The sequence below is a fragment of the Schistocerca piceifrons genome, chromosome X (genome assembly GCF_021461385.2).
Source record: "Schistocerca piceifrons isolate TAMUIC-IGC-003096 chromosome X, iqSchPice1.1, whole genome shotgun sequence".
NCBI lineage: Eukaryota > Metazoa > Arthropoda > Insecta > Orthoptera > Acrididae > Schistocerca > Schistocerca piceifrons.
This window is the reverse complement of record NC_060149.1, coordinates 796,713,026-796,740,420: the sequence shown is the minus strand read 5'-3', so window position 1 is coordinate 796,740,420 and position 27,395 is coordinate 796,713,026. Positions and strand designations below refer to the sequence as shown.

Here is a 27,395-nt window from a genome sequence, read left to right as displayed (position 1 = left end):
CGAAAGACTCCATTGGCGTTTCAAGTTGAACACCTCAGATATAGAATGTTTTATTGTAGAAACTGTGTGGTATGGCATTTCAGCATGTGAAATATGGATATTGTATATTGTGTGACTGTAATTAGTAGTCTAGTAAAGTCAATTTCAACTAATGGATGTCAAGTATCAATTATTCACAAGCGAGAAAAGTACTGTGGTCAGCTTCATTGCAAAGCTGAAATTAATTCTTTCAACTTCTGATGCCCAATCCTCTATTAGTCCCTCTCCTTTTCCACCCCCTCTCCGTCCATCTCCTTTTCCACCCACTCTCCGTCCATCTCCTTTTCCAACCCCTCTCCATCCATCTCCTTTTCCACCCTCTCTCCTCCGCCCCTCTCCTTTTCTACCCCCTCTCCTTTTCCACCCCCTCTCCTTTTCCACCCCCTCTCCTTTTCCACCCCCTCTCCTTTTCCACCCCCTCTCCTTTTCCACCCCCCTCTCCTATTCCACCCCCTCTCCTATTCCACCCCCTCTCCTTTTCCACCCCCTCTCCTTTTCCACCCCCTCTCCTTTTCCACCCCCTCTCCTTTTCCACCCCCTCTCCTTTTCCACCCCCTCTCCTTTTCCACCCCCTCTCCTTTTCCACCCCCTCTCCTTTTCCACCCCCTCTCCTTTTCCACCCCCTCTCCTTTTCCACCCCCTCTGCTTTTCCACCCCCTCTGCTTTTCCACCCCCTCTGCTTTTCCACCCCGTCTCCTTTTCCACCCCGTCTCCTTTTCCACCCCCTCTGCTTTTCCACCCCCTCTGCTTTTCCACCCCGTCTCCTTTTCCACCCCGTCTCCTTTTCCACCCCGTCTACTTTTCCACCCCCTCTCCTTTTCCACCCCCTCTCCTCTGCCCCTCTCCTTTTTCACACCCTCCTCCACCCATCTCCTCTGCCCAAAATGTGTATCAAATTTGGTTGAAAATGTTCCAGGGGTTTAGGATAAGGTTTACACCCATGGCTTTTCCTGTGCATATTAGTGTCATGTATATTTCACACATAGTTGTTTGCATATTTCACCTGCTTACCTAGCGAGTTGCACAATGCAGTTTAATTTTGTGCATGTCAGAGTTTCATCTGTCATGAACACTCGTCATACTATGATATAATTTTACCAATACATTCAGTGGTATGTTTGAATACTGTTGTACCAGATGAAAATACACTCACCGGACAATGGTGGGTTCTTTGTTTTGCTCCAGGCGGAGACTGAGTGGATACTACGGCTCATAAAATATTAGTTCACTTTATTCCAGTATTGATTAGAAAATTTACTAAACTTTCCACAGGGGGTGTCAAGGGGATTTACAACTTTTTCTGAGGATAGTCTCTCACCCAGAGTACATTTTACAATAAATTTCATATTGAGTTTTGCCTAACACATTGAACACACAGCTGGCCTACTAGAAGACAATGCTGTTGCCTTAGTCGATGATCTCAGACTGGCAAGAACTGCCCTGTACTCGGCCATAAGAAGAAATGCAGATGTGGCAGTGTAGCAAAATGTTTGTGGACATGACTATATGCTGGTGCTGCTCATTTGTCAGTGGGGCTTGCAGCGAATATCGTTTCTTGTGGTTGCATTGCGTGATATCAGCTTTGCTTTGGCACCTCATTCTTCAGATGACACCACAAATACTGCCTGAAAAATGTCTGGCGAATACAGTTAGTAGCAAAGAAGGAAAAATTTGAAATGTTGTGCTTTGCGCAGCAGTTTCACTGCATGAACAGCAAAAATTTAGTAAGTGATAAACTTTCTCCTTTTGTCATTTTGCGTGTTGTCAGCGAGTAGTTGTTTCGTAAAGGTTTGAAATTCTATGTCTAGTTCATTGCAAGGCACTAAGTGCTCTCATTCTCAAGTACTGGGAGAATAAAGTATGGGTATTTGTGCATCATATGTTACACTGCTTTCTCACCCTTACACCCCCCCCCCCCCTTTTGGTATGTAAATAGTTCTTGTCCCCACAGCAATTCTTTCCAGTCAGTCAGTGATGTGTGTACAAAGTTTGGTTGAAGCAGTTCCAGTGGTTTACAGGGACATGTGGTATGCACATATATACATATATAAATACACATGTACATCCAGTTTTGTTATATGTTTGGATTAGTGAAGTGAATGGTTGTATGCAAAGACTCCATAGGTGATTGTTGAGATGGAGAGAACAGGAAGAGTGAACATAGTACCAGATAGCTACAAAACTATCTAATTGAAAACTTGAGAAAATATATCCCATTGCTAGCTCATTTTGTTTGTTTTTTAATTGGATTTAAAAGTACATAACTTTCGTGTGGTGTGCTGAGAAATTGTGAAGAAGCAACTGATGGATGATTTTTTATATATATATATATATATATATATATATATATATATATATATATATTATTCCCCACTTACTTTATATGAATCATATCCACGTTTCCTGTGGACAGAGGTCTCTAGAATATTATGTGAAATACAATTTTCTTTATTTATTGTGTTTTTATAAATCCAGGTAGCGAGTGAAATGCAACAATGTGGAATGTGTCCGATTGCACTACGTTGAATTATAACTTACATGACAATAATGATACAATGGAAATAAAATGCCAGTTCCAGAATATATACTGAATAAATGGAAAATTGTGTATCATTATGGGATGTTGAGTAATATACAGGGTGAGTCACCTAACATTACCGCTGGATGTATTTCGTAAACCACATCAAATACTGACGAATCGATTCCACAGACCGAACGTGAGGAGAGAGGCTAGTGTAATTGGTTAATACAAACCATAAAAAAATGGACGGAAGTATGTTTTTTAACACAAACCTACGTTTTTTTAAATGGAACCCCATTAGTTTTGTTAGCACATCTGAACATATAAACAAATACGTAATCAGTGCCATTTGTTGCATTGTAAAATGTTAATTACATCTGGAGATATTGTAACCTGAAGTTGACTCTTGAGTACCACTCCTCCGCTATTCGATCGTGTGTATCGGAGAGCACCGAATTACGTAGGGATCCAAAGGGAACGGTGATGGACCTTAGGTACAGAAGAGACTGGAACACATTACGTCCACATGCTAACACCTTTTTATTGGTCTTTTTCACTGACGCACATGTACATTACCATGAGGGGTGAGGTACACGTACACACGTGGTTTCCGTTTTCAATTACGGAGTGGAATAGAGTGTGTCCCGACATGTCAGGCCAATATATGTTCAATGTGGTGGCCATCATTTGCTGCACACAATTGCAATCTCTGGCATAATGAATGTCGTACACGCCGCAGTACATCTGGTGTAATGTCACCACAGGCTGCCACAATACGTTGTTTCATATCCTTTGGGGTTGCAGGCACATCACGGTACACATTCTCCTTTAACGTACCCCACATAAAGAAGTCCAGAGGTGTAAGATCAGGAGAACGGGCTGGCCAGTTGATGCTTCCTCCACGTCCTATGAAACGCCCATCGAACATCCTGTCAAGGGTCAGCCTGGTGTTAATTGCGGAATGTGCAGGTGCACCATCGTGCTGATACCACATACGTCGACGCGTTTCCAGTGGGACATTTTCGAGCAACGTTGGCAGTTCATTCTGTAGAAACGCCATGTATTTTGCAGCTGTTTGAGCCCCTGCAATGAAGTGAGGAGCAATGAGTTGGTCGCCAATGATTCTGCACCATACATTTACAGTCCATGGTCGCTGTCGCTCTACCTTCCTGAGCCAGCGAGGATTGTCCACGGACCAGTAATGCATGTTCCTTAGATTCACTGCCCCGTGGTTTGTGAAACCCGCTTCATCGGTAAACAGGTAGAACTGCAACGCATTCTCTGTTAATGCCCATTGACAGAATTGCACTCGATGATTAAAGTCATCACCATGTAATTGCTGATGTAGCGACACATGGAACGGGTGAAAGCGCTGACGATGCAGTATGCGCATGACACTACTTTGACTCAGTCCACCGGCTCTCGCAATGTCCCGTGTACTCATGTGTGGGTTTATGGCAACAGCAGCTAAGACACCAACTGCACCCGCTTCTCCTGTGACGGGCCTGTTACAGACCTGTTTGTGTGCTACGACCATACCTGTTGCATACAGTTGGCGGTAGATGTTTTGCAATGTGCGGCACGTTGGATGCTCTCTGTCCGGGCACCGTTCTGCATACACCCTGCAGGCTTCAGCTGCATTTCGTCAACACTCGCCATAGATGAGTATCATCTCCGCCTTTTCAGAGTTCGAGTACACCATGGTCACAGTTCCTACAACACTACACTATCACAGACGTCTGGTAACACGGTGTACTACAGTTGGTCTGCGTGCGGAGACGAATGCAGAATAACAATAGCAGCAAGCGCTACATGCGGACACTGCAACAGCTAGACAAAACCACAACAGTGCACTACAGCCACACTTGTAAACACGGTCGTCATCGTAAACATGTTCCTGCAGATGCTGCTCGCCGACCGTGGCCTGTGTTTTTGTTACAACACGCAACTGAATGTCGGAGGTTTCAAGCGTCAACTTTAGGTTACAATATCTCCGGATGTAATTAACATTTTACAATGCAACAAACGGCACTATTTACGTATTTGTTTATATGTTCAGATGTGCTAACAAAACTAACGTGGTTCCATTTTAAAAAAACGTAGGTTTGTGTTAAAAAACATACTTCCGTGCATTTTTGTATGGTTTGTATTAAACAATTACACTAGCCCCTCTCCTCACGTCGGTCTGTGGAATCGGTTCGTCAGTATTTGATGTGGTTTACGAAATATATCCAGCGGTAATGTTACATGACTCACCCTGTATACAGGGAGCAAAGTTATGCTATATTTTATAATAAATAGTTACATGAATACAAAAACCAAATTTTCACTTGGCTAAGTGTGATAAGAGTTAGAACCTAACATATACTTTAGAAGACAATAAAGATGAAACATACACTATGTGATCAAAGTATCCGGACACCCTCAAAAGCAAACGTTATTGCTATTAGGTGCACTGTGCTGCCACCTACTGCCAGATACTCCATATCAGTGACCTCATTAGTCATTAGACATTGTGAGAGAGCAGAATGGGTGCCTCATGGACTTCGAACGTGATCAGGTGAGTGGGTGTCACTTGTGTGGTATGTCTGTACGTGGGATTTCCAAACTCCTAATCATCCGTAGGTCCACTGTATCCGATTTGATAGTGAAGTGGTAATGTGAAGGGACATGTACAGCACAAAAGTGTACAGGCCGACCTCGTCTGTTGACTGACAGAGACTACCAACAGTTGAAGAGGGTCGTAATGTGTATTAGGCAGACATCAATTCAGACCATCACACAGGACTTCCAAACAGCATCAGGGTCCACTGCAAGCGCTATAGCATTTAGACGGAGGTGAGAAAACTTCGGTTTCACGGTCGAGCAGCTGCTCACAAGCCACACATAATGCTGGTAAACGTCAAATGACACCTCTCTCGGTGTAAAGAGCGTAAATATTGGACGATTGAACAGTGAAAAAATGTGTGGAGTGATGATTCACGGTACTCAATGTGGCGATCCGATGGCAGGGTGTTGGTATGGCGAATGCCTGGTGAACATCATCTGCCAGAGTGTGTAGTAGTGTGGTCATGTTTTTCATGGATAGGGCTTGCACCCCTTGATGTTTTGCATGGCACTATCACACCACATTCCTACATTGATGTTTTAAGCACCTTCTTGCTTCCATCTATTGAAGAGCAATTCGGAGATGGCGGTTGCATCTTTAAACACGATCGAGCACCTTTTCATAATGCACGGCCTGTGACAGAGTGGTTATGCAACATCATCATCCCTGTAATGGACTGGCCTGCACGGAGTCTTGACCTGAATCCCATAGAACACCTTTTGGATACTTTGGAATGACGACTTTGTGCCAGGCCTCACCGACCAACATTGATACCTCTTCTTAGTGCAGCTCCCATGAAAAATGGGCTGCCATTCCCCAAGAAATCTTGCAGCACATGATTGAAGATATGCCTACGAGAGTGGAAGCTGTCATCAGTACTAAGGATCGGCCGACACAATATTGAATTCCAACACTACCGATGGAGTGAGCCATGAACTTGTAAGTTGGGTTGGGTTGATTTGGGGGAAGGGACCAAACAGTGAGGTCAGCCATGCCCTGTCAAAGGAATCATCCCGGCATTTGCCTGAAGCAATTTAGAGAAATCACGGGAAACCTAAATCATGATGGCCGGATGCGGGATTGAACGATCATCCTCCCGAATGAGAGTCCAGTGTGCTAACCACTGCACCACCTCGCTCGATAACTTGTAAGTCATTTTCAGCCTGGTGTCAGGACACTTTTGATCACATAGTGTATGATAAGGACTTTCGTATCCCGTGTGGAAGGCGGCGTGTGGGTAGGAGCAGGAAAAGGTAATACGCGTCGGTACTGCAAGAAAGTAAAAGTGGTTTACTGGTGCATGAATATTTACAGGGGTGTACATAACTTAGTACATAGGTGCGAATCTGAAGCGAAGTGTCCCAGCCGTCTGCTCTTGATGAAATGGGGCAGAATCTGTAGCGGAGATCGTAGACCTCCACAGCGCCGGCTAGAGGGCGCTGTCGTCGGTGTCTGTCGTAGTGCCAACTTAATAAGTTGCACCTAAGCCGTGGCATCATTGCTATCGATACTACATCCCTCCCCCCTGAAATGACACACCGTCATTGAGTATGGCTTCCGACGGCGAGTGGAGGGACACAGGGCGGTGCATCTGAGGGGGTGGACAGCGGAACGCCGGGGCACGCTGTCCACCTGCGACCCCAAATTGCTCGCAAGGGGACGAGGAAAACAACCGGTGGATAACCTGCCCAGGCTGCACAGCGCCTCTGGGTATGCTTGGATGAAAAGGCGGAGCAACGACCTCCATGGGCGGCGGCGGCATGACAGCAACCTCAGCGTCCATCGGTTCTGGCACTGCGGAGGAACGCAGCGGCGCCAGCGAGAGGCACCCATCCAGTGCAGGTGACTGGACTGGCAGCGGCAACGACGGCAGGTGTGCCTGTGGAGGTGCGAGTGGCAGAGGCGCCGTCGGTGGAGTCGTGGGCTGAGGCGGCAGAAGCTGGAAAGCCTCCAATTCTGCCGGAAAAAACCAGCGGCAGAAAACTGAGGATAGCACAAACTAATCTGGTTCTGGTGTCACTTGACAGTGCTGGAGGGACCAGAAATGAGAAATAAGGCATGGCCAAGCTGGCAAAGAATGCGCCCTGCTCCCAGCGTTGCCTGCCAGAGAAAACTCGATAGAACACCAAATCAAGCAGCGTCAAGCCAGAACGAGGCGAAGCAGCAGGAGTGCATGGCAGCGGGTGCAATAGCTGCAGGAGCGACCGATGGGCGTGGCCATGTAGCAATTCCACGGGGAAATGGGTGCCGCGCGGCTGAGAGCGCTAGGAAGCAAGGAAAGTTCAGAGCGCGCACTCGCGAGAGTGCGTGGCGCGCAACTTGCTCATCTGCGACTTAAACGTACCCACAAAGCGTTCGGCCTCGCTGTTCGACTGGGGGTGGAACGGGGCTGAGGTCAGATGGCGAATGCCGTTAGCAACACAGAATGCTTCAAACTCTGAGGACATGAATTGGGGGCCATTGTCTGGGACAATAACTTCAGGAATGCCCTCAATGCAGAAAATAGACGTCAAAGCCCGAACAGTACTCGCAGATGTAGTAGAAAACATAGGGACAACAAAAGGGAAGTTGCTGTACGTATCAATAACTATCAACCAGCGGGTGTCCCAGAATGGACCCACTAAATAAATATGAACGTGCTGCCAAGGCACAGTAGGAGTCGGCCATGCAAATAAGCGCTGGCAGGGAGCAGATTGATGCTCCGCACAAGACCGACAGTCAGCAAGCAAATTCTCAATTTGTTTATCAATGCCAACCCAAGAGCAGTGACGACGCGCTAATTGCTTCATCCGCACTATACCCCCAATGACCAGCGTGCAGTAAGCGGAGGATTTCCGACTGCAACAAACGAGGCACAACCACATGAGACTGAGCATTGTCAGATCGTAACAAGATAACACTGTGGTGTATAGATAAGTTGTGACGGTGCGCAAAGTAACGCTATACAAGGGGATCTCCAATTTGCGTAGCAGATTGAGGCCATTGAGTACGAATATACTGCAAAAGAATCTGCAAAGAAGCATCAGCGGCTGTCGCAGAAGCAATGCGACGAAAATCTACCGGAAAACCATCAACTAATTCCTTATCTTGCGAATCAATAAACATGCAGGACAGTTCGGAAGAATCAAACACTTCGTCAGGACCAATAGGCAGATGAGACAAAGCATCAGCATTGCCATGCTGGGCCGTAGGCCGAAACAAGATTTCGTAATTGTAATTAGACAAAAACAAATACAAATGTTGCAACTTTTGTGCCGTATGGGCTGGAACTGGCTTTGACTGGTGAAACAATGAAGTCAAAGGCGTATGGTCAGTGACCAAATAGAACTTTCGACCGTACAAAAATTCATGAAACTTTGTCACTCCATAGACAATAGCTATAGCTTCTTTCTCGATTTGAGAACAGTTTTGCTGGGCAGAATTGAGCAACTTAGACGCAAAAGCGATTGGGCCATCGACAGAATTAATTCAGTGTGTGAGAACTGCGCCAATGCCATGAGAAGACGCATCAACTGCCAAAACAACTGGTTTGGAGGGATCAAACGAAAGCGAACAGTGATCACTCAGCAAAGCAGATTTGAGATTATGGAAAGCAGCGTCACATTCCGAAGACCAAACAAAAGGAACGTTCTTACACCGAAGGTGATGAAAAAGCGCTGCAGTCTGCGCTGCATTTGGTATAAACCGAATGTAGTAAGTGATTTTGCCCAACACAGACTGAAGTTCTTTCAAGTTCCTGGGCGCTGGCAAGTCTCTAATCACACTGAGATGCGACGCCGAGGGGTGGATACCCTGTCCGTTAATCATATGTCCTAAATACTGAATCTCAGTTTGAAAAAATTTGCACTTGTCTCTGTTCACTTTAGTCCTGCCTGCAAAAGTACAGTAAATAAGGCATGCAAATTCTGCAAATGTTTGTCGGGGGTGCGACCTGATACGACTATATCGTCCAGATAATTGGAACAACCAGGGACGGTGGCACGCAACTGCTGCAAGTAAGACTGATAAATAGTAGGAGCCAAAGCACAACCGAACGGAAGACAGCGAAACTTGAACAAGGTGGGTGTTGATCACAAAATAGTTCTGCGACTGTTCGTCAAGCAGAATCTGAAAGTATGCGTCCCGCAAGTCAAACGTGGAAAAGAATTTTCCCGCACCAAGCTTATCAAAAATGTCTTCAGGACGCGGTAAGGGAAATGTAGCTACCACTGTCTGGGGATTTGCTGTAGACTTAAAGTCAGCACAGATACAGAGACGACCGTTTGGTTTTTTCACACACACTATAGGCGAAGCCCTGGCGAAGCAGAAATAGGTTCAATGACACCAATGTCTTGCAAATGCGTAAGTTCAGCAGCTACGGCGTCGCACAGTGTGTGCGGTACCGGGCGTGCGCGCCGGAATATAGGCATGGCATTGTCTTTAACTACAACATGCACTGCGAAGTCTGTGGCACAACCAAGGCCATCAGAAAAGAGTTCAGCAAAATCATTGCATAGGGCAGCAACACTGTCTGCATGGTCACTAGCGTTGATGCAAAGTACATTGTACTGAATCGCGAGGCCAAAGAGTTCAAATGCGTCCATGCCAAAAATGTTCGTAGCATCACTAGAGCGGAGCACATGAAAGACACTCTACAGGTCATTGCACCATACGTGGCTAGCAAACTACACATGCCGAGCACTAGGATTTCCTGTCCAGTAAATGCAGTCAGCGTGGAATGTGAATGACGTAGTGGGGGCGAACCAAGCAACTCGTGTCGATTTGTTCAGTAAAGAAACTGATGCACCAGTGTCCAGCTGCAAGCAAACAGAACATCCACAAATGTGCAAAGTCACAAAAAGTTTCCTCGCATCGCACTGAATGCGAAAGGAAGTGTCTGGCAAAACTTGATTCACATGACGAGCTGTTGAAGCATGGGAAGCAGAAGGCTTTGAATAAATGGCATTAAAGTCCATAGGCTGATGTGAATCATGAACTTGGCGGTTGCCGTTGTGGTGACGCCTGTGCGAGTCACGTGTATGGGAGACAAGTTGTGAATTAGTGTTTCTCTTACTACACACAGCTTGCACATGTCCTGTCTTACTACAAAAGTAGCGCTGTCCTTGATGGGATGGACAACCATCCCGTGGGTGGGCACAAAAGCAGTTCGGACATGATTTCTGAGTAGGTGCCTGGCTTGAAACGTGTTTACGTGTGCGCAAGCGGTGCGACATGGCTGGCAGTGCGGGAGGGCGTGTGTTTGCCGCACTAACAGTACACACACCCGGGGTCACGTTGAACGCGGAAGTAGCCATGTCTGTCTGTTTAGCAAGTCCACTATTTCCTGCAAAGACGGGTTTTTAAATTTGAGGATTTGTTCGCGGATGTGGTTGATCCGCCACATTCTGCGCAATAGCGTCTCTAATCATTATATCTGCATATGAGCGTCTACATGAGCAATTAAAGTCACAATCAGAATTTAGTACCTGAACGTCCGCTAACCAAGATTTATTCGACTGAGTAGGGCGACGCTGGAGGTAAAAGAATTTGTAATTTGCAGCTACAACATTTACACTGTCACGGAAGTGGGAGTTCAAAGCATCAATCAGTTCATCGTACATTTTAGTTTCTGGGCGGGTGGTGGGAAACAATTTCACAAGTACACGGTATAGCACAACACCCACGTTGTCAATGAAAAGAGCAAGCCGCTCTGTTCCTGGTATGTTGTAAGCTGCGAAGTGTGCCTCGAACTGGGCAATGTATTCTGGCCAGCGTTCAGTGTCAGAATTGAAGGCACAAAATGGCAGCCCCGTCGGCGATGGCGTCGGTACAGGCGGTGGCATCGGAGGCGCTGAAGTAGTTGCAGTTTGTAGTGTGACCAGTCCATTTATTGCAGCAAGCAGCTGCATCATTTGCTGAGCCTGAAAATGTACAAGATCGGACAGCGAAGCCTGTTCATGTGGTGAAGTCATGGTTTACACAAATGAAATTCTATATAGCGAAAGGTTGGAGCACTTAGATACAGTCACTCAGGCACATGAGAATATCACAAAAAAAAAAAAAACCACTGAGAAAAATAGGAAATGATAGGAAATGAAAGGAAAAAAAATAAATTTAATCTCTGATTGTCGCCATCTTTTGTATCCCACCTGGAAGGCGGTGCTTGGGCAGGAGCAGGAAAAGATAATACACATAGGTACTGCAAGAAAGTAAAAGTGGTTTACTGGTGCATGAATATTTACAGAGGCATACATAACTTAGTACGTAGGTGCGAAGCTGAAGCGAAATGTCCCGCCGTCAGCTCTTGATGAAATGGGGCATAATCTGTAGCGGAGCTCGTAGGCCTCCACAGCACCGGCTAGAGGGTGCTGTCGTCAGTGTCTGTCATAGTGCCACCTAAATAACTTGCACTAAGCCGTGGCATCATTGCTGTCGATACCACAAGGACATTTTAGGTTGCACTGTCCTTGAGTGGGGAAACATGTTGCTCTATGACACAAAATTAATAAATACTAGTTCCAAAACAATTGTAATATTAGCAATGACGAGAAAGATGATAAACATGTCACAGACTGCTGTATCCTGCTGCTAGTGCATGTGAGTGTTATCGGCATGGGTCAACCACTAGAGACCTCCTGTAGGAAGTGTGCTTGTGGCATGGTCTCTGCTGCACTGCCTACTGGTGACTCGTGCCTATATACGCACAGGGCAGCAGTGACTCCCTCTCACTATGTTCTCTTAGTTTGTATCACGCATATCAGTTGCTCTGTGTATTACTTATGTTGCACCTTCTGCATGATTCTTTTGTTTTGTTCCACTATTGTTCAGAAGTTTATGAGTAAAGCCATATTTGTATTACTTGGATCAGTTTCATGTATTACTTTGTTACTACACGATTCAGGGCGAGTTTGGAATGGTTTTCACGTGTGCAGTCTTTAAGTGCAGTTTCCTGATGTCCGGTCATTATGGGCGCCATCCTACTGGCCGTGATTGACCGGCTTACTTCTTCTGTATTACTAGTATGCTGATGAGGTGGTGTAAGCAGCCTGTGGAGGCTAGCAGTACACTCAATAAATTTACCCTTTTTGCAGATTATACCTCAATTCTCGATGACGAATTGCCAGAAAGTAGTCCCAAACAAAGTTTTCACTGAAATATTAAACCGGTTTTCATCAAACAATCTCACATTTAATTGTGAGCCTCCATGGGCTGCTTACACCACATTGGTCTGTGTTCTGTTTCTAATAGCTTGCTGTAGCACCACCATTGCTTCATCCACAGATCCTTTACAGCCAGCCTTCTGTGCTGCTGTCAAAAATGTTTGCTTAATATTTCTCCAACCACTTCAGGTTTGTTTACAATGTTGTCACCTTTTCTTTCAAAAAAATTTCTGAGAATGTCATGTTCCCAGTTTTTCTGCCAGTTTCCTGCTTTATCACATTCCAAATGGTTTTTATGTTGTTTCCTGATTTCTCAGTTTCAGATTTTGTGCACATACTTTTAGACTTGTTAACTACCTTTTTTAAGGCAACACAGTAAAGTTTGTTGTTCTGCTGTATTTTTGGGTCCTTGCAAGTTCTGAGACAATTATATAGCATCTCTTCTTTCTGCAAGATGTTTTATTCCTGCAGTGAGCCATGTTTTCTTGTTAGTCTTTACACAGCTGTTTCTGATTTCTTTTATTATTTTATTTTATTTTTTTGTGAAAGGTAGCTTCTAAGAGCAACATGAATTCATTTATAAACATACTATACTTTTTATTTACATCTGTTTCATTGAAAACTGGACTTCAGTCTACCTCTTTTTGGCTGTAATTAAAATTTTTAAGGGTCTCATCATTTATTCCAAGAATGTACAGAACTGTTGCACAGATTGATGTTGGTTACTATAAGCAATTGACTGTCGTGGCCAGAAAGGGCATTAACAAGTGAATGTACACTGTCACTGTTGATCTTGACCTGTCTATAAATACACTGATGGAAAAAAAATATCACAACACCGAGAAGGAATTGTGACACAAACGAAAGTTGGTAGGCATGTTTCTACATTTGAAAGATGTTGTCTATTCAAATTTCACACCAATTGCATATGAGTGATGCTAGTAGTGCCACTATGAGGATACAAATGAGGTTTGGATTAAATACACACTGTTACGGTTGTGAGTATTATCTACCTTTGAAATTGGACATGGTGAGCTGATGTTAGTCAAAAATATCTTTAACGTTATAAAGACACCATTATCAACATCTCACTGAGTTTAAATGAGGTCGTGTAATAATGCTATGAGAAGCTTGATGTTCCATACATGCGACACTACAGAAAAAGACTTGGCAGTGGTGGTCACGAGAATGTACGGTCGCAAGAAGGCCAGGCTCTGGATGGCCGCATTGCACTACTGAAAGGGAAGACCACCATGTTTGGTGTATGGCTATGGCATGTCATACTGCATCTGCAGCAGCAATCTGAACAGCACTGGCAGCACAATGACACAACAAACTGTTACAAATTTGTTACTTCGAGGGCAGACGTGAGCCAGATACCCTGTAGCATGTGTTCCACTGACTCCAAACCACCGTAATTTGCGACTTCATTAGTGTCAAGCGAGAGCTCATTGGAGGGCGGGGTGGAGATCAGTTATGTTTCCTGATAAAAGCTGGTTCTGCCTCAGTGCCATGGTGGCACTGTTGAGGGCCTGCAACCAACTTGTCTGTGTGCTACACACACCAGACCTACACCTGGACTTGGGGTTTGGAGGTGCGACTTTGTGTGACAGTAGGACAACTCTCGTGGTAATTCTACACATCCTGACTGCAAATTTGTATGTCAGTCTGTGATTTTAGCCATTGTGGTGCCTTTCATGAACAGCATTCCTAGAAGTGTTTTCCAACAGGATCACACGCGCACACATCCCACTGTTGTAACCCAACATGCTCTGCAGTGTGTCAACATGTTGCCTGCTCAGTCACCATATCTGTCTCCAATCGAGCACATATCGGACCTCACGGGTCGGCAACTCCAGCGCTATCCACACACAGTATTAAACGTTCCTGTATTGACTGACCAGGTGCAACGGACTTGGAACTCCATTCCACAAACTGACATCTGGCATCTGTAGAACACGATGCGTGCAGATCTACATACTTGCGTTCAACACTCTGGTGGTTGCACCGGTTATTAATGTACCAGTATTTCACATTTGCAATGGCTTATCTTGCACTTACATTAACCTCTGATCTTCCAACTTATCACTTAAGTATATTACCTAGAAAAATGTATTCCCAAAATTTCATTACTGCTATTAATTACTTTTTGGTATTGTGATTTTTTCCCCCATCAGTATATAATATGTCAGATTGTGACAGTATCATCAATTACCCCTGTTGGAAAATTTACTACTGTCCTGAAAAAGTCTCATGGTTGTAGTCCAGAGCAATTGGATCCTCCTCCTTACTGCTGGTATCTTTGTTGCACAGTTCACTTCAGAGGGAACCTAGCTTGGCCTCTCCTTTTCTGTTTAAGTGCAGTGTGTGGCTTGTGTGGTTATCACAGTTCATAGTACTTAGGTCTAGCAGATTTTCATAGTTAAACTTATTGCACAGTTTCTTAGCTCAGAGTTGTAGTATTGAATTTCTTTATTCACACACCACCGCTGTGAAAGATCATGTCGCACTGAATCGTTTGTGATGACAATGTTCATATTAAATAGTTTTGGTAATTTTTTTAGTTGACTTGTCTCTGTTGAAATATCCTCCATCACGGCACTGAAAGCCACACCAGGTTTTATGCAAGATCATAGTTTTAGCAACATTTTGAATTTGCTCTTGTGACAGACATACAAGGTGACACAATGGTAAATTACTTGAGTCATGTTAAGGAGGAATGATGTGAAAACCATATAAATCATGTCAAGTAGATCCTGAGCTGCTAGGATGACATAAAGCTCTAATCTGCCTCTTTCCTCTGTCATAACTCCATCTGAAGAATGGTAAGCTTGCCATATACCCTCACACAGACTCGGAATCAGATTTCAGTGGATATTTTGGCAAAAAATAGTGCAAATCATAACTATTACATACAATAGAATGCTGGTCAGTGACTTTGATACATTTACTATCTCAATTGTCGAAATGATAAATTAATGATGCCAAAAGCGAAAAATATTTTGAGAAAACTTCTCCAAAACTAAGGCTTTCTTTTCTAAGGAAACAAGGAACAGTTTCAAAATATGAGTATAGTTTTTTTTTCCACTTATTGATGTGTGCGTCACAATCCTTGGAATTTGGTATCCTGAATGAGAGCGCTGCCTAGCCGATCTGTCTCCTTGTAATTCAATCATTAGTGAAATGATTTAATTTTACGTCAAGAACTGCACTGGTTTTAGTAGCAGATTAAATATAGAAATAACTAGGATAGGAAAAAATCATTCATTTTTTCAGTTTCTTCATTCTTCTACCAATTGTTTCTTTTATAATGATACATTTTCCATTTTCAGTGTGATTTTTTTTTTTTTTTTTTTTTTTTTTTCCCCCCCCTAATTTCGATGTTGTCGTTTTGCCAATTTCGGTGTTGTCGTTTTGCCAATTTCGGTGTTGTCGTTTTGCCAATTTCGGTGTTGTCGTTTTGCCAATTTCGGTGTTGTCGTTTTGCCAATTTCGGTGTTGTCGTTTTGCCAATTTCGGTGTTGTCGTTTTGCCAATTTTGGTGTTGTCGTTTTGCCAATTTTGGTGTTGTCGTTTTGCCAATTTTGGTGTTGTCGTTTTGCCAATTTTGGTGTTGTCGTTTTGCCAATTTTGGTGTTGTCGTTTTGCCAATTTTGGTGTTGTCGTTTTGCCAATTTTGGTGTTGTCGTTTTGCCAATTTTGGTGTTGTCGTTTTGCCAATTTTGGTGTTGTCGTTTTGCCAATTTTGGTGTTGTCGTTTTGCCAATTTTGGTGTTGTCGTTTTGCCAATTTTGGTGTTGTCGTTTTGCCAATTTTGGTGTTGTCGTTTTGCCAATTTTGGTGTTGTCGTTTTGCCAATTTTGGTGTTGTCGTTTTGCCAATTTTGGTGTTGTCGTTTTGCCAATTTTGGTGTTGTCGTTTTGCCAATTTTGGTGTTGTCGTTTTGCCAATTTTGGTGTTGTCGTTTTGCCAATTTCGGTGTTGTCGTTTTGCCAATTTCGGTGCTATTTTTCCCAAGTGTTCCCCCCCCCCCCCTCCCACCAAATCCAGTGTTTTTGTCAGCTTCGGGGTTATTTGTTTGCTAATTTCAATGTTATGTTTATGTTTTTCACATTTCTGTGCTTATGTTTTTTACGATTTTTGGTGCTAGTTTTGTCAATTTTCATGTTACTTTCTCCCAGACTCGATGTTATTTTTTGTCATATTTGATGTTAGTTTTTTGACTGCCAGATTCAGTGTCACCTGTTTGACAGATTCAGTCTTACTATTTTTGCCAGATTTGGTGTATCTTTTGTAAATTATATATATTTTTTGTGATATTCGGCTTTTTGTCAATTATATTGTTCTATTTTGCCAATTTCAGTGCGCGTATTGCCAACTTCGGTGTTTTTGCCAATTCTGATGTTATTATTGGCAATTTTGGTGGTATTTTTGACATCACAACTTAGTTCGTTAAGTGGGAAATGAACTGTCATTTTAGGATTAGCCTATGCCTTGAGGTAAAAAGAAGGCAAAATTCAGTTTAAAGATTCAGTAACTATAAGTTGTGAATATTGGCAAACTCCTCAGACTTGTAACTTTTTTTATACAGAAAAGGACAAATTTAATGATTTTTTTGTGAAAATTGCCAATTTTCATTAGCTTTTTCACAAAATATGAGAAATTAAAAAAATTAGAAATAACCAATAAGTAAAAAGTTCACTAAAGAATGTCTGTGATAATGTTCTATTAAGATTGTTAAGTAAAATTATAATTTTAGTTATAAATTTGAAAAAGGAATGTATTCTACATCAGTTATTGTGTTACAGGTATATTGCGGTTGGACTAGATATGTGTGGATTGAATTGTATTGACCCAGCAGATCCTGGTATGTTGGAGATCAAAGGATTTGATGAAAAGGTGCCCACTATAATTGAAGCATTTTCAAGAGGAGCATTTTAGTTTTGTTTATTGCGAGTGAAATCTGACGCAAGATTAGAGTGACAGTTTGTGATACAAATAAAGTTTAACTTCTGCACTCTCTCTCTCTCTCTCTCTCTCTCTCTCAGAAGAAATGTGTATTCACTTATGAGCAATGTCATTCTTCACTTGAATTGTTTACTATTTTGATAACAGCTTTTGGTATGGCTTGTTATTTTATTTATTACATTAATTGTTGATGTTTAATATTTTTTCTAACTGCTGCACGTTATGTATTTAATTTAATCGTGTAACACAAATCCAGGTTTATGAAGTAGTGTTTGAGAGATTTTAAGCAAACACCATTATCATAAACATATTGCTCGCTAAATTCATATGTCTATACTGCTTTCTAGATTTAAGAAAGAGACAAGTTAGTGATCAACAGCAACAGTAAGAATGATTTTTGTCATTCTTATTCAGCTGAACGTTTTTTACTTTGTTTTCTATGTGTGGTTAAATTAACCAAATGATTTACACTAGACTGGGAAGTTGAAGAAATGCTAGAGAATTAATTTGATTTCAGAAAAGTTAGAATTACTGAAGAAGTAATAGCAGCTGTGAAATGTAATTCTGAAGAATGAACTGAGAAGAAACTCAGACATTTAGCAATTGTAGGTCAGGACGTAGCTACTGACAGTATAAAATTGAACAGAATATTTTCTGAATTATAAAGCTAAGACTACTTGTAAATAAAAGTTGGGAAGCTGCAGAAACCCAACATCTTTGTTGAGATGTGAAAGATTGTAACCTTTGTTTTTCAACTTCGAAACTGTAAACGAATTGAAGGAAAAGGCCAAAATAAATCTGAAATTTCATAATATAGAACAAATATACTACATTTTCAGACAACATTAAAATCATTCATCTCTCTCTACGACGTTTGAACATGTCTATTGTGAAAGTCAGAGACAGTCCTGAAAAAATTTAAATGTGGAGTTGTAGGAGGAATGTTTCAAAATAAATTTATAAGATGTGGAATGAAGAGACAATAAGAAGGGCATGTATGAGGAGAAGCATCAGTAAACATTTTACAAGAAAGAGAGAGTGGTAGAAGTATAAACAATTGGTTTAAGAAGAGAAGAGGTAAAAACATCTCGGAATATCAAACTGCAGAGTTTTTTAATGTAACACTTTGTATAGTCAGTGTACAGGCTGACATTACATTAACTTCAGGCATCCTTGCATTGGAAGATAGTTAAAAAACAGCAGTTGTATTGGAAGAGTTCTCACACAGTGGAAGGGAAAGAGGGAATAGAACTTGGTGTGTGTAACACAGGCAAGGAAAGACCATTGTGTGATGTACTTTACTGATGAACATTTATGTAGGGCAAACTAAAACTATAATGACACAGTTCTCATAAGAATCATATTAATACAGCATATAGCATAAATAATGCATTCCAACTTTTCTGATATGATGAAACTGGATGAATAGGCAATAAAATGCTGGACTTAAAATTAGTGGGCCATTTAAGTACATTTTTTTCTGTAGTTTGTTTAAATAATTACAGGAAATTAAACTGTTCCTTCCTCACCGTGATGAAGCCTCTCCTCTGTCTAAGGAGGACGCATTGATTGAAAAAAGTTTTCCCCTAAATGATTTAATGAGATGATTCCACAGGTATTTTGTTTCTTTCAGGTGTCTTTAGTGTGTGCACAAGCATATGCATGTGTGTGTGTGTGGGGGGGGGGGGGGGGGGGTATGTGTTTGTTTTTCATCATCAGTATCACCAGTACACTGAGGTAACATCTCATATCTTTCCAACAGAGGATTCAGTGTGAGTTTAATCTTATAGCTTTACTAACACTGTTAAAATACGAAACAGACGTGTGTGTGTGTGTGTGTGTGTGTGTGTGTGTGTGTGTGTGTGTGTGTGTGTGTGTGCAGGAAACAAAAATTTGGATTAGATAGAGAGATTAAGAAATTGGAAGCACTTAAAATAATTGTGAAAGGAATGAAGGAAGAACAAATCTCTTAAAAATCAGTAGCAGGTGCAGTGCAACAAAAGCAAAATACTCAGTTGATAAAGATATAGCTCAAATATAAATGGTCTTAAGTGATACTGATGTAATGTAATCTGTGGAATTTTTAGTAGCAAGTCAGTACTAAAATTTTGTTGGCAACTTAATGTAGATGCAAATGATAGCTTGCTATATCCGGAAACCTTTATGATTCATACTCCTGCAAGGTAGTGCACATTATCTGATTCTTTTCATCTGATAACAATCCCACCAAATTTTTCAATTGTTAGGCATCCCCCTTTCCCTTCCAGTTGTTGTTCATGTTTCAGCTTTAATATGTAATGTGTGGTACTTAAACGTTGATGTAATGCAGAAGTCTAGAGAAAATGTGGGGATGTTTGTGTGAAAGTCAGCTAGTTGAACGAAGCAGTTAATAGCTTTTAATTCATAGCAGGGCTCTCAAAATGTTATGCCTTACTGTCTCTCAAGCACTGATGACATCCAAAAATTGATTATACTTAGTGCTTGAAATAACCATACAGTATCCAAAAGAAGTAGCATCTTTAGGTCATAATAGTACTGAACTGATGCCTGCTTTAAACAGCTTTACACACACACACACACACACACACACACACACACACACACACACACACACACACACACACACACACACACCTCGGGCATGGATGTGTGTGATGTCCTTAGGTTAGTTAGGTTTAATTAGTTCTAAGTTCTAGGGGACTGATGACCTCAGAAGTCCCATAGTGCTCAGAGCCATTTAAATCATTTTGCACGCATGCACCACCCCCCCCACTCCCACCCCGTCGCGCGCGCGCGCGCACACACACACACACACACACACACACACACACACACACACACACACACACTTCAGTGAAATTGTACCATGGTATAAATCTTTTGTAAAAATGTCACTGTAAGTCGTTTACTGAAGTATAATAAGCATATTGAAATTGGTGACATAACATATTTAATCTATTTGCTTCTAAGCCGAATGTATCTACCTCATTGTACGTTAAGCGTCAGTGGTATAATCAGTAAAATGTATTTTGTAATATTTTTAACATTGGATGTAGTTTGCAACCAGGATAATGTTGGATGTGTAAAACTGCTACATTACATCGTATGATTTGCATACACGTTACAGGGTGCTAGAGGTCTAAATAATTTACTTTAGTTTCTTGCTTTTCTGTTGGTATTTTTGCCAATAAAATATTTTCTTTTCTGCAGTTGTGTGTTACACCCCGGTCTCCATAGCTATTTGTAGCCCAAACATTTCTGCGAATACAATGGTTTAATTGTGGAAATTGTTTCAGAATTGTAGATCTTTATTTCATAATCAGTATCTCTGTACAAGGTAGAGTTAATTAATCCAGGTGTCTGTAATTTTTCAACCATTATTAGAAAAAAAAAGGCGTTAAGATAGAAAGTGATTTTAAAATCTATTCAGAAGTTTCATTCATTTAGTCAAGAAACCCACATGCACAAATTTCAGTCTCAGTGGACAGGTTCACTCTCTACAAGTTTTAATGGTTTGTAACCGGTCATAAAAATAAATGGTCTTTATAATTCCTATGTATTGTCAGATCTCAGAACTGAGGGAAAATCATTTTGGATCATAAATTCCAAGCGTTATCTGTATAATTGTCAAACCCAAATAAGTAATATTTATAATATCATTTACAGTAATTTCAGTTAACATACAAATCGGTACAAAATTCTTTTATCTAATGTTATAAAATCCCTGTATGTAATCTTCTGGGAGCCAACTGCATGCTGAATGACTTAGCAAAAAAAGTAACTCTTTTAATAATATAAATGAGTCTAAACAAAAGACTTGCAAAGTGGTTTAACATTTTCTCTCTCTCTCTTCCATCTACTGAGGGTTTAGAAAATCTTTAGTGATGAATGTCAGCAGTTGTACCAAAAAGTCACTGTCAGTAAGTATTGAACTCCAAGCCAAGAAAATATAAGAAAACATCATGCAATATAATTTCATAATTGCTTTGCAACGCTGTTACACTGATTCGCTTAGGTATTCCACTAGTTGCTAAAAACTCAATGTACAGGTACTTTCTTGTTCTTCTTCTTCTTCTTCTTCTTCTTCTATTTCAGTGCAGTTGGCTTACATAGCTGCTAATTTCTGAAACAAGTTAATTGTCAGGACTAAGACTATATTGTATATAATTGGTAGAGATAAAAAGTGGGGATGCAGGAATGAGATTATGCAGCAAGATGGAAGAGAGAGATGGTGTTTTAGCCACTGTAGTAGGGCAGCTTGTGATTTGCATATGCAACTGTAATTCATCCTCACATTAGTGTTATCTAAAAAATACAAGTCTTATCAAAGTGTTCTGCAGGTTCTCTCACTGCGTTAAAACAAGATGCATATTCTGAAACACCTTCCACTGAAAAGTAGTACCATAAAATTTGAAACTTCTATAAACATCCAATGGTGATTTCCAATGAAAGATTAATAATGTGTTGTCATATTGACACTTAATATTATTCTATTACGATTCTGCCTCTTTTTTTTTTTTTTTTTTTTTTCTTTTTTTAAAAAAAAATTGGTGTTAGTTTGATTGCATTCTTTCACAACTTTGCTGTCATTATCTCCTTTTATTCATTTTTTGTATCCTAAAAACAAAGTATCCTGTCAAAGCAAAAGTAACATAATTTTAAGATTTTGCTCAAATCTAATAAGCTGTTATCAGGTGACATGTTGACAGATTCACTAAGACTGTCAGATGCATGTGGCCAGTATTAATTAGCATTTAATAACATCTGGCATTCACAAACTTAATCAGATGTATTATTGCTATTTTATAAATAAATAGAGAAAACTATAAAATTCCTTTAGTTACTTTTCATCATGGAAGGCACTTAACCATTTATTCAAGCACTGATGAGGCTGCTAAATACGCCCAATGTTCGCTCATCTCCTTGCAGCAACATCATTAGTGTTTTCATTTACAATCTCATATTTCAGAATTACTAAAATTGCATGAGAACCTTGCATTATTACTGTTTAATTCAGTACCGTAAGAATCAGCAGACTGCTCTCCAAAAAGGATTTTTATATGAGTACATTTTGAATCCTTTCCCACTTAAAATAATATCATTGATCTTCCTTGTTCATTATTGCCTTTTTATTGAACATCACAATGTAAATACATGGTAAGTGTTTAATTTTTCCCATCTGTACAGCTGATGATAACCTTACCAGCATAGTACAACAGTTTCTGATTTATCTGTACCAACTTTGCTGCATCCTGCAGTATTGTTTTCTTGGAGTTGAAATCACTGCTGCAAAATAATTTTAAAAATCCATTATGATTTGAAATCCACTTCGATTTCCACACAGATTTTATTACGTCAATGCTTAAGTCAGTCAGTGGTAGTTAGAACTTGAAATTTTTTCCACATTTTATAATAATGCAAAAAGTACATAGCAGAACTGTTTTATAACAGAAATCATCTGCTTCTATCATCATTTAAATATTTCAACTAGTTACGTAATATACGGAGTTTATGCCTTTCCTTGGGAATTTAAAATTTTGCTTGTGTTCTTGCTCAATATGGTTTGTTCTCAGACATGTTTTGGTTCCACATGCTTTGAATTCAGTAAATCAGTACAATCTAACCAACATTGTTTTAATTTTTCAAAAATTTTCTATTTTAGTATATGATTTCATCTGCCTACTGTCTGTAATTGCACGTTTTGATCATTTGCATTATAAGTCTGCAGGATGTTCCCCACAGTCTGTTTTCCTCTAAAGCTTAAGTCCATAAATTTGTATTCTAATAAGAGGAACATGTTGTGAACCTGTGTATCATTAATTGTATGCCTCTCTTGTTCTCAACAACACTGATAAAATATAAGCAGACTGCATTGCTGAAAAGCATATATATTAGATGTAAACAAGGGAATAAGTGAGAATTACCTGAATACATTTATAATTTCTAATACACTACCTATATCTTAATAACCTTTTTAGTTCAAAACAATGTTTTTGAACACCTGCCATTGGTTTTCTCTGTATTTTCTTTTCCTCTATTGAAGCACTGTGTTGTAGTCATTCAAAATTTATCTGTTATAGGAAGCTGACATAAAAAAAAAGTGACTCTGACTGTCCCTTAAATTTCTGTTCAGTAAGCTTATATTCTGAAAATAGTTTTTACTTACTTAAGTAATGACCAAAGTGCTGTTGTATTATACATCGAAAGTATTGAGTAGCACAACTTTGATCACAAAACTCCATTTGAAGACAGCTGAGCAATGAAGTGTGTGTTCCTAATATAGACTGCATTGTAAAACCTTCCTAGAGTTTTTTTACACATATTATTGTAATGAGAACTATAACAACTACAGTTGATATTGTTGAATGTTTTATTTTGATGAAGTGTATGGTTGAACATAATTAATAGTTTGTCTCTTCATTTTGCATTTTGACTAATAAAATATCTCTGACTAGATTACTTTTTTAGTAGTGGTTTAAAGGAGCAAGAAATATTGAGGAAAGAAATGTCATGTCAACAAAGAGAGTGATCATAATGAGAGTTTATTGCTTTCTTATAATAACGTTTTAAGTGTGAATACTGATGCACATAGCTAAGGAAATCACGTGGGGTAAGCAAGTTACATATTTGCTCCTAATTTGTTAAGTTATATGGAATTTAGACACAGTGTTAAGGTACCTATAGATCCTTAAGGTATAGATGTTTCTGTTTTCCTTTCTATGTTGTGTGTCCTACACTAAGTATGCTGGGCTTGTAACGTAACTACTTTACACATTACTCATTTTTGGTTTAAAAAAAATTTGTAATGAAATTTACTTTGAACAGAATTTTGTAAACTACTTTTTATTCAGTACAAAAATTACTGTTGGTAAAATTTATTTTGATGAAGTTGTTGTATTTGATTTACTGTATTATGAAATTGTATTTTAATCATCAAACTATTCAAAGCTTCCTTACAAATGAGCTTTAGTTTTAGTAAAATGGTTGAAATTTGTCAGTGCCGTCCATATTATGACACTTTTCTGTGGTCATATATTTATAGAGATATTAGTGGTTAACTAATTCGATAACATTTAAAAAAATTGTAATAAGGATGTGTAAATAGTGGTGTTCCCACTATATTGTAACTCATTCACATTTTCTTGCACAAGAAATTGATTAGACTGCTATATAGTGGCATGAATTCTGATCTTAATATTATGTTATACAGTTTGTATGTTCTATTTGCTTCACCACTTTTGTTCCTCATATTATGTGTTACTTGCCAGTTATGAATTATGAATGCAATCTGATTAGCTATAATCAGTACTGGCATTCTGAAAATATTAATGTGTGTAGATAGGTCATCTTATTGATATAATTTCGATAAGAACTACTTATTTTTTGATGTATATATTTGTATACTTCTAAATTTAATATGTAGTGGTTTTGAAGATTTTTGGACATTACATATTTCGGAATAGAGAATTTTGCAGACAGTGGCATAGTATCTGATTCATTGCAGTGTAACTGTGTAAAAGAGGTAGGATTTTAAACATCTGTTTGTATACATAAAACTGTTTTGCCATCTGTTGGAAATGATCTTCACTGTGTGAGTCTAGTTACAAAGCCTGATGGACGACATAACATCCGAATGCATTTGGCACTCAGGCAGTATTTATTAAAAATAGTGGAAAATCTTTTTTATATAAGTAGTATTTATTAATTTTAATATATAACTTCGTGCAATTTTTTTTAAGTGAGTGGGAGAAAGCAAAGTGGAACACTGTTATTAATGCTATGCCTATTGAAACGGTGTGATGTTAGAATGTCTTCATGACTTCTTTTTCTACTGCAGTGGAGGTGAAAGAAATATTATTTCTTATTGTGATAATGTAAGAAACTGATGTCTGTCAACTACAAAAGAAGATAATTACCTTGTACCAGGCTGTAAGCAATGAAGTTCAAGTAGAGAATACCATTTGTGTTCTTGTTTGAATTTGCCAACATATATTTTGATGAGCATGGATATTGGTGTTTCTAGAGAATTTGTGTGTGTGCTTATCATATAGTTTGAACAAAATTTGCCTGGTTTTATTAAACGATATTGTTTACAAGTGTATTGACTCTTAATGTAAAGCAATAAACTGTTTCAATTTGTTTAAAACAAGACCCCAGATTCAAAACAGCAGGACCCTTTAGAAATGGTCTTTCCGCATACTAGTTATCTGTCATGTTAAACTAGAGTTGTCTTCAACAAATAGGTTGGTTTGAACATCCTAGTGCTTCTCTAGGCATGGTCCAGTTGGTGACAGTATACTCTTGTTTTTCTGTACCCTTTGAACTAGCTTCCCCTCTCAGTTATAGAAGGACCTACTGCAAAGTGGATTCTGAACTGCAGTGCAGCTTGGGGTATTTTGCATATATAAATCCTTGCCAGTGGTAAAAGGCTGTTAAATTTTTGGTGCACCTTTTAAATATCAAAAAAGTGAATTTCTTGTTTTGGTTCATGTCACAAATTTTGTATTGATGAGTATATTTTATTAGAAACTGAGGTGCCCTTAATGTATTTGCTGCTGCATAGCTCTTTAATACAACAGTAAACAGGTAGGTGGTTTTGCTGAAATTTACGCACATTTTACTATGAAAGTTCCCTGTAACATTCTTCTAGTCAACTAGGTCAATTGTCAAAATAGAATTGACAACTCTGTAAGAATTCTGAAAACATAAGAACAATTTAACGTGCCAAAGAAACCTTTGCAATTTTATTGTCGAGCTGCTCTTATTTTGCATTATCAGATAATGTGTAGGTTGACATTCTTGTTTTGTGGTTCACTATTTTATGGCTTTTTTTGCCATGCTGGAAAGAGCATTGTGCTATCAGAAACACTACAAAGGAATAAGAACAAATTGAAACATCTGATTCCTAACTAGTATTTGTGACAAACACACAATTTGTAATTTTCATTCTATTTTATATAGTAATATGCATGTAGAAATAAAAGGAAAATAATCAAAAATGTTTAGCTGGTTGGCAAGAGACAATATTACAAAATAATCCATGAAGGAGAGTACTGCACTGCACTATACTCCTTGCCATAAATAAGGAGTATGAGAGTTTCCCATCCCATTGACCACAAGCTCATAAGAGATTGGGGAAGGTTTTCAGCTGCTATTTTCAAAGGAACCATGCCACATTTACCATAAAGGATTTAGAGACACCATCATAAACCAAAATCTGGGTAATTGGACAGTGATTTAACCACCACCATCTGGAAATTGTCTTCAGTGTCCTTACCATGGACATTATTTTGTGTACTATTCAGTCACCTAAAGCAATGGTTGCAACATGTCCATTGTAACCAAACAAACAAATGATAATTTCCTTGGAAGTGCTTAGTGAACAAACCACTTTTTTTGATTTCAGTTCATCTTGGAACATCCAAAACAATTGATAGCTGCTGCTTTTCCTGCTAAAACAGATGTATCCAAAATTTTTCTCCCCCCCCCCCCCCCCCCTCTCTCTCTCTCTCTCTCTCTCTCTCTCACACACACACCACACACACACACACACACACACACACACACACACACAGTAATTCCTGAGTCAAATTTTTTGTGTATTTACTTATAATTGACATGATCCAGTTTTTGTGCTTCATCCAAATTGTGGAGACTGTCAGGAATAGTTCTTCATGCAGAACTGAGTAAACTGCAATCTTTTTGTAAGCCAAATAATAATCTCTTGTTGTTCACAGTAAGTCACATACCAATCCTCGTCAATTTTTTTGCCAACAGCACCAGTATGTTTTGCAACATCAATTGGTTTTGGTCAATGTTCACGAAGTTCATCACTTACTGAAGCGCATTGACAGTGGAAGACTGTAAACCAATTGCAAACAGTCTTTCCGAAGGTGATTGATTACCAATAGTTGAATTAAAGATTTGAGGTATGGTTGCTATAATGGTTAATAGTCTATGAACATTTGTCATTACCCCTGTCTGATTATTTAGTGGACATTGATTATTCTCTCAACCTTAAAGGCTGCAAGATTATCTTTGGTTGATTGCCACTTAAAACTGTTGCCATGCTACTTGGCTTATATGGCAGAATGGCAGTTTTTTTTTCTCCAACTATGTT

At 39.8% G+C, this 27,395-nt stretch overlaps 1 protein-coding gene across 3 annotated transcripts in view; it reads left to right on the top strand.

The window, feature by feature from the left end:
* Nucleotides 1-26,802, top strand: part of LOC124721417 (RNA-binding protein Ro60-like) — a 121,789-nt gene extending 94,987 nt beyond the window's left edge. For all 3 annotated transcript variants that reach the window (XM_047246387.1, XM_047246385.1, XM_047246386.1), the window contains 2 exons: nt 17,116-17,352; nt 26,773-26,802. In XM_047246387.1, the coding sequence (XP_047102343.1) occupies nt 17,116-17,248 (133 nt within the window). In that variant the 3' untranslated portion in view covers nt 17,249-17,352; nt 26,773-26,802. The remainder of the gene's footprint in view (nt 1-17,115; nt 17,353-26,772) is intronic.
* Nucleotides 26,803-27,395: the final 593 nt, after the last annotated feature.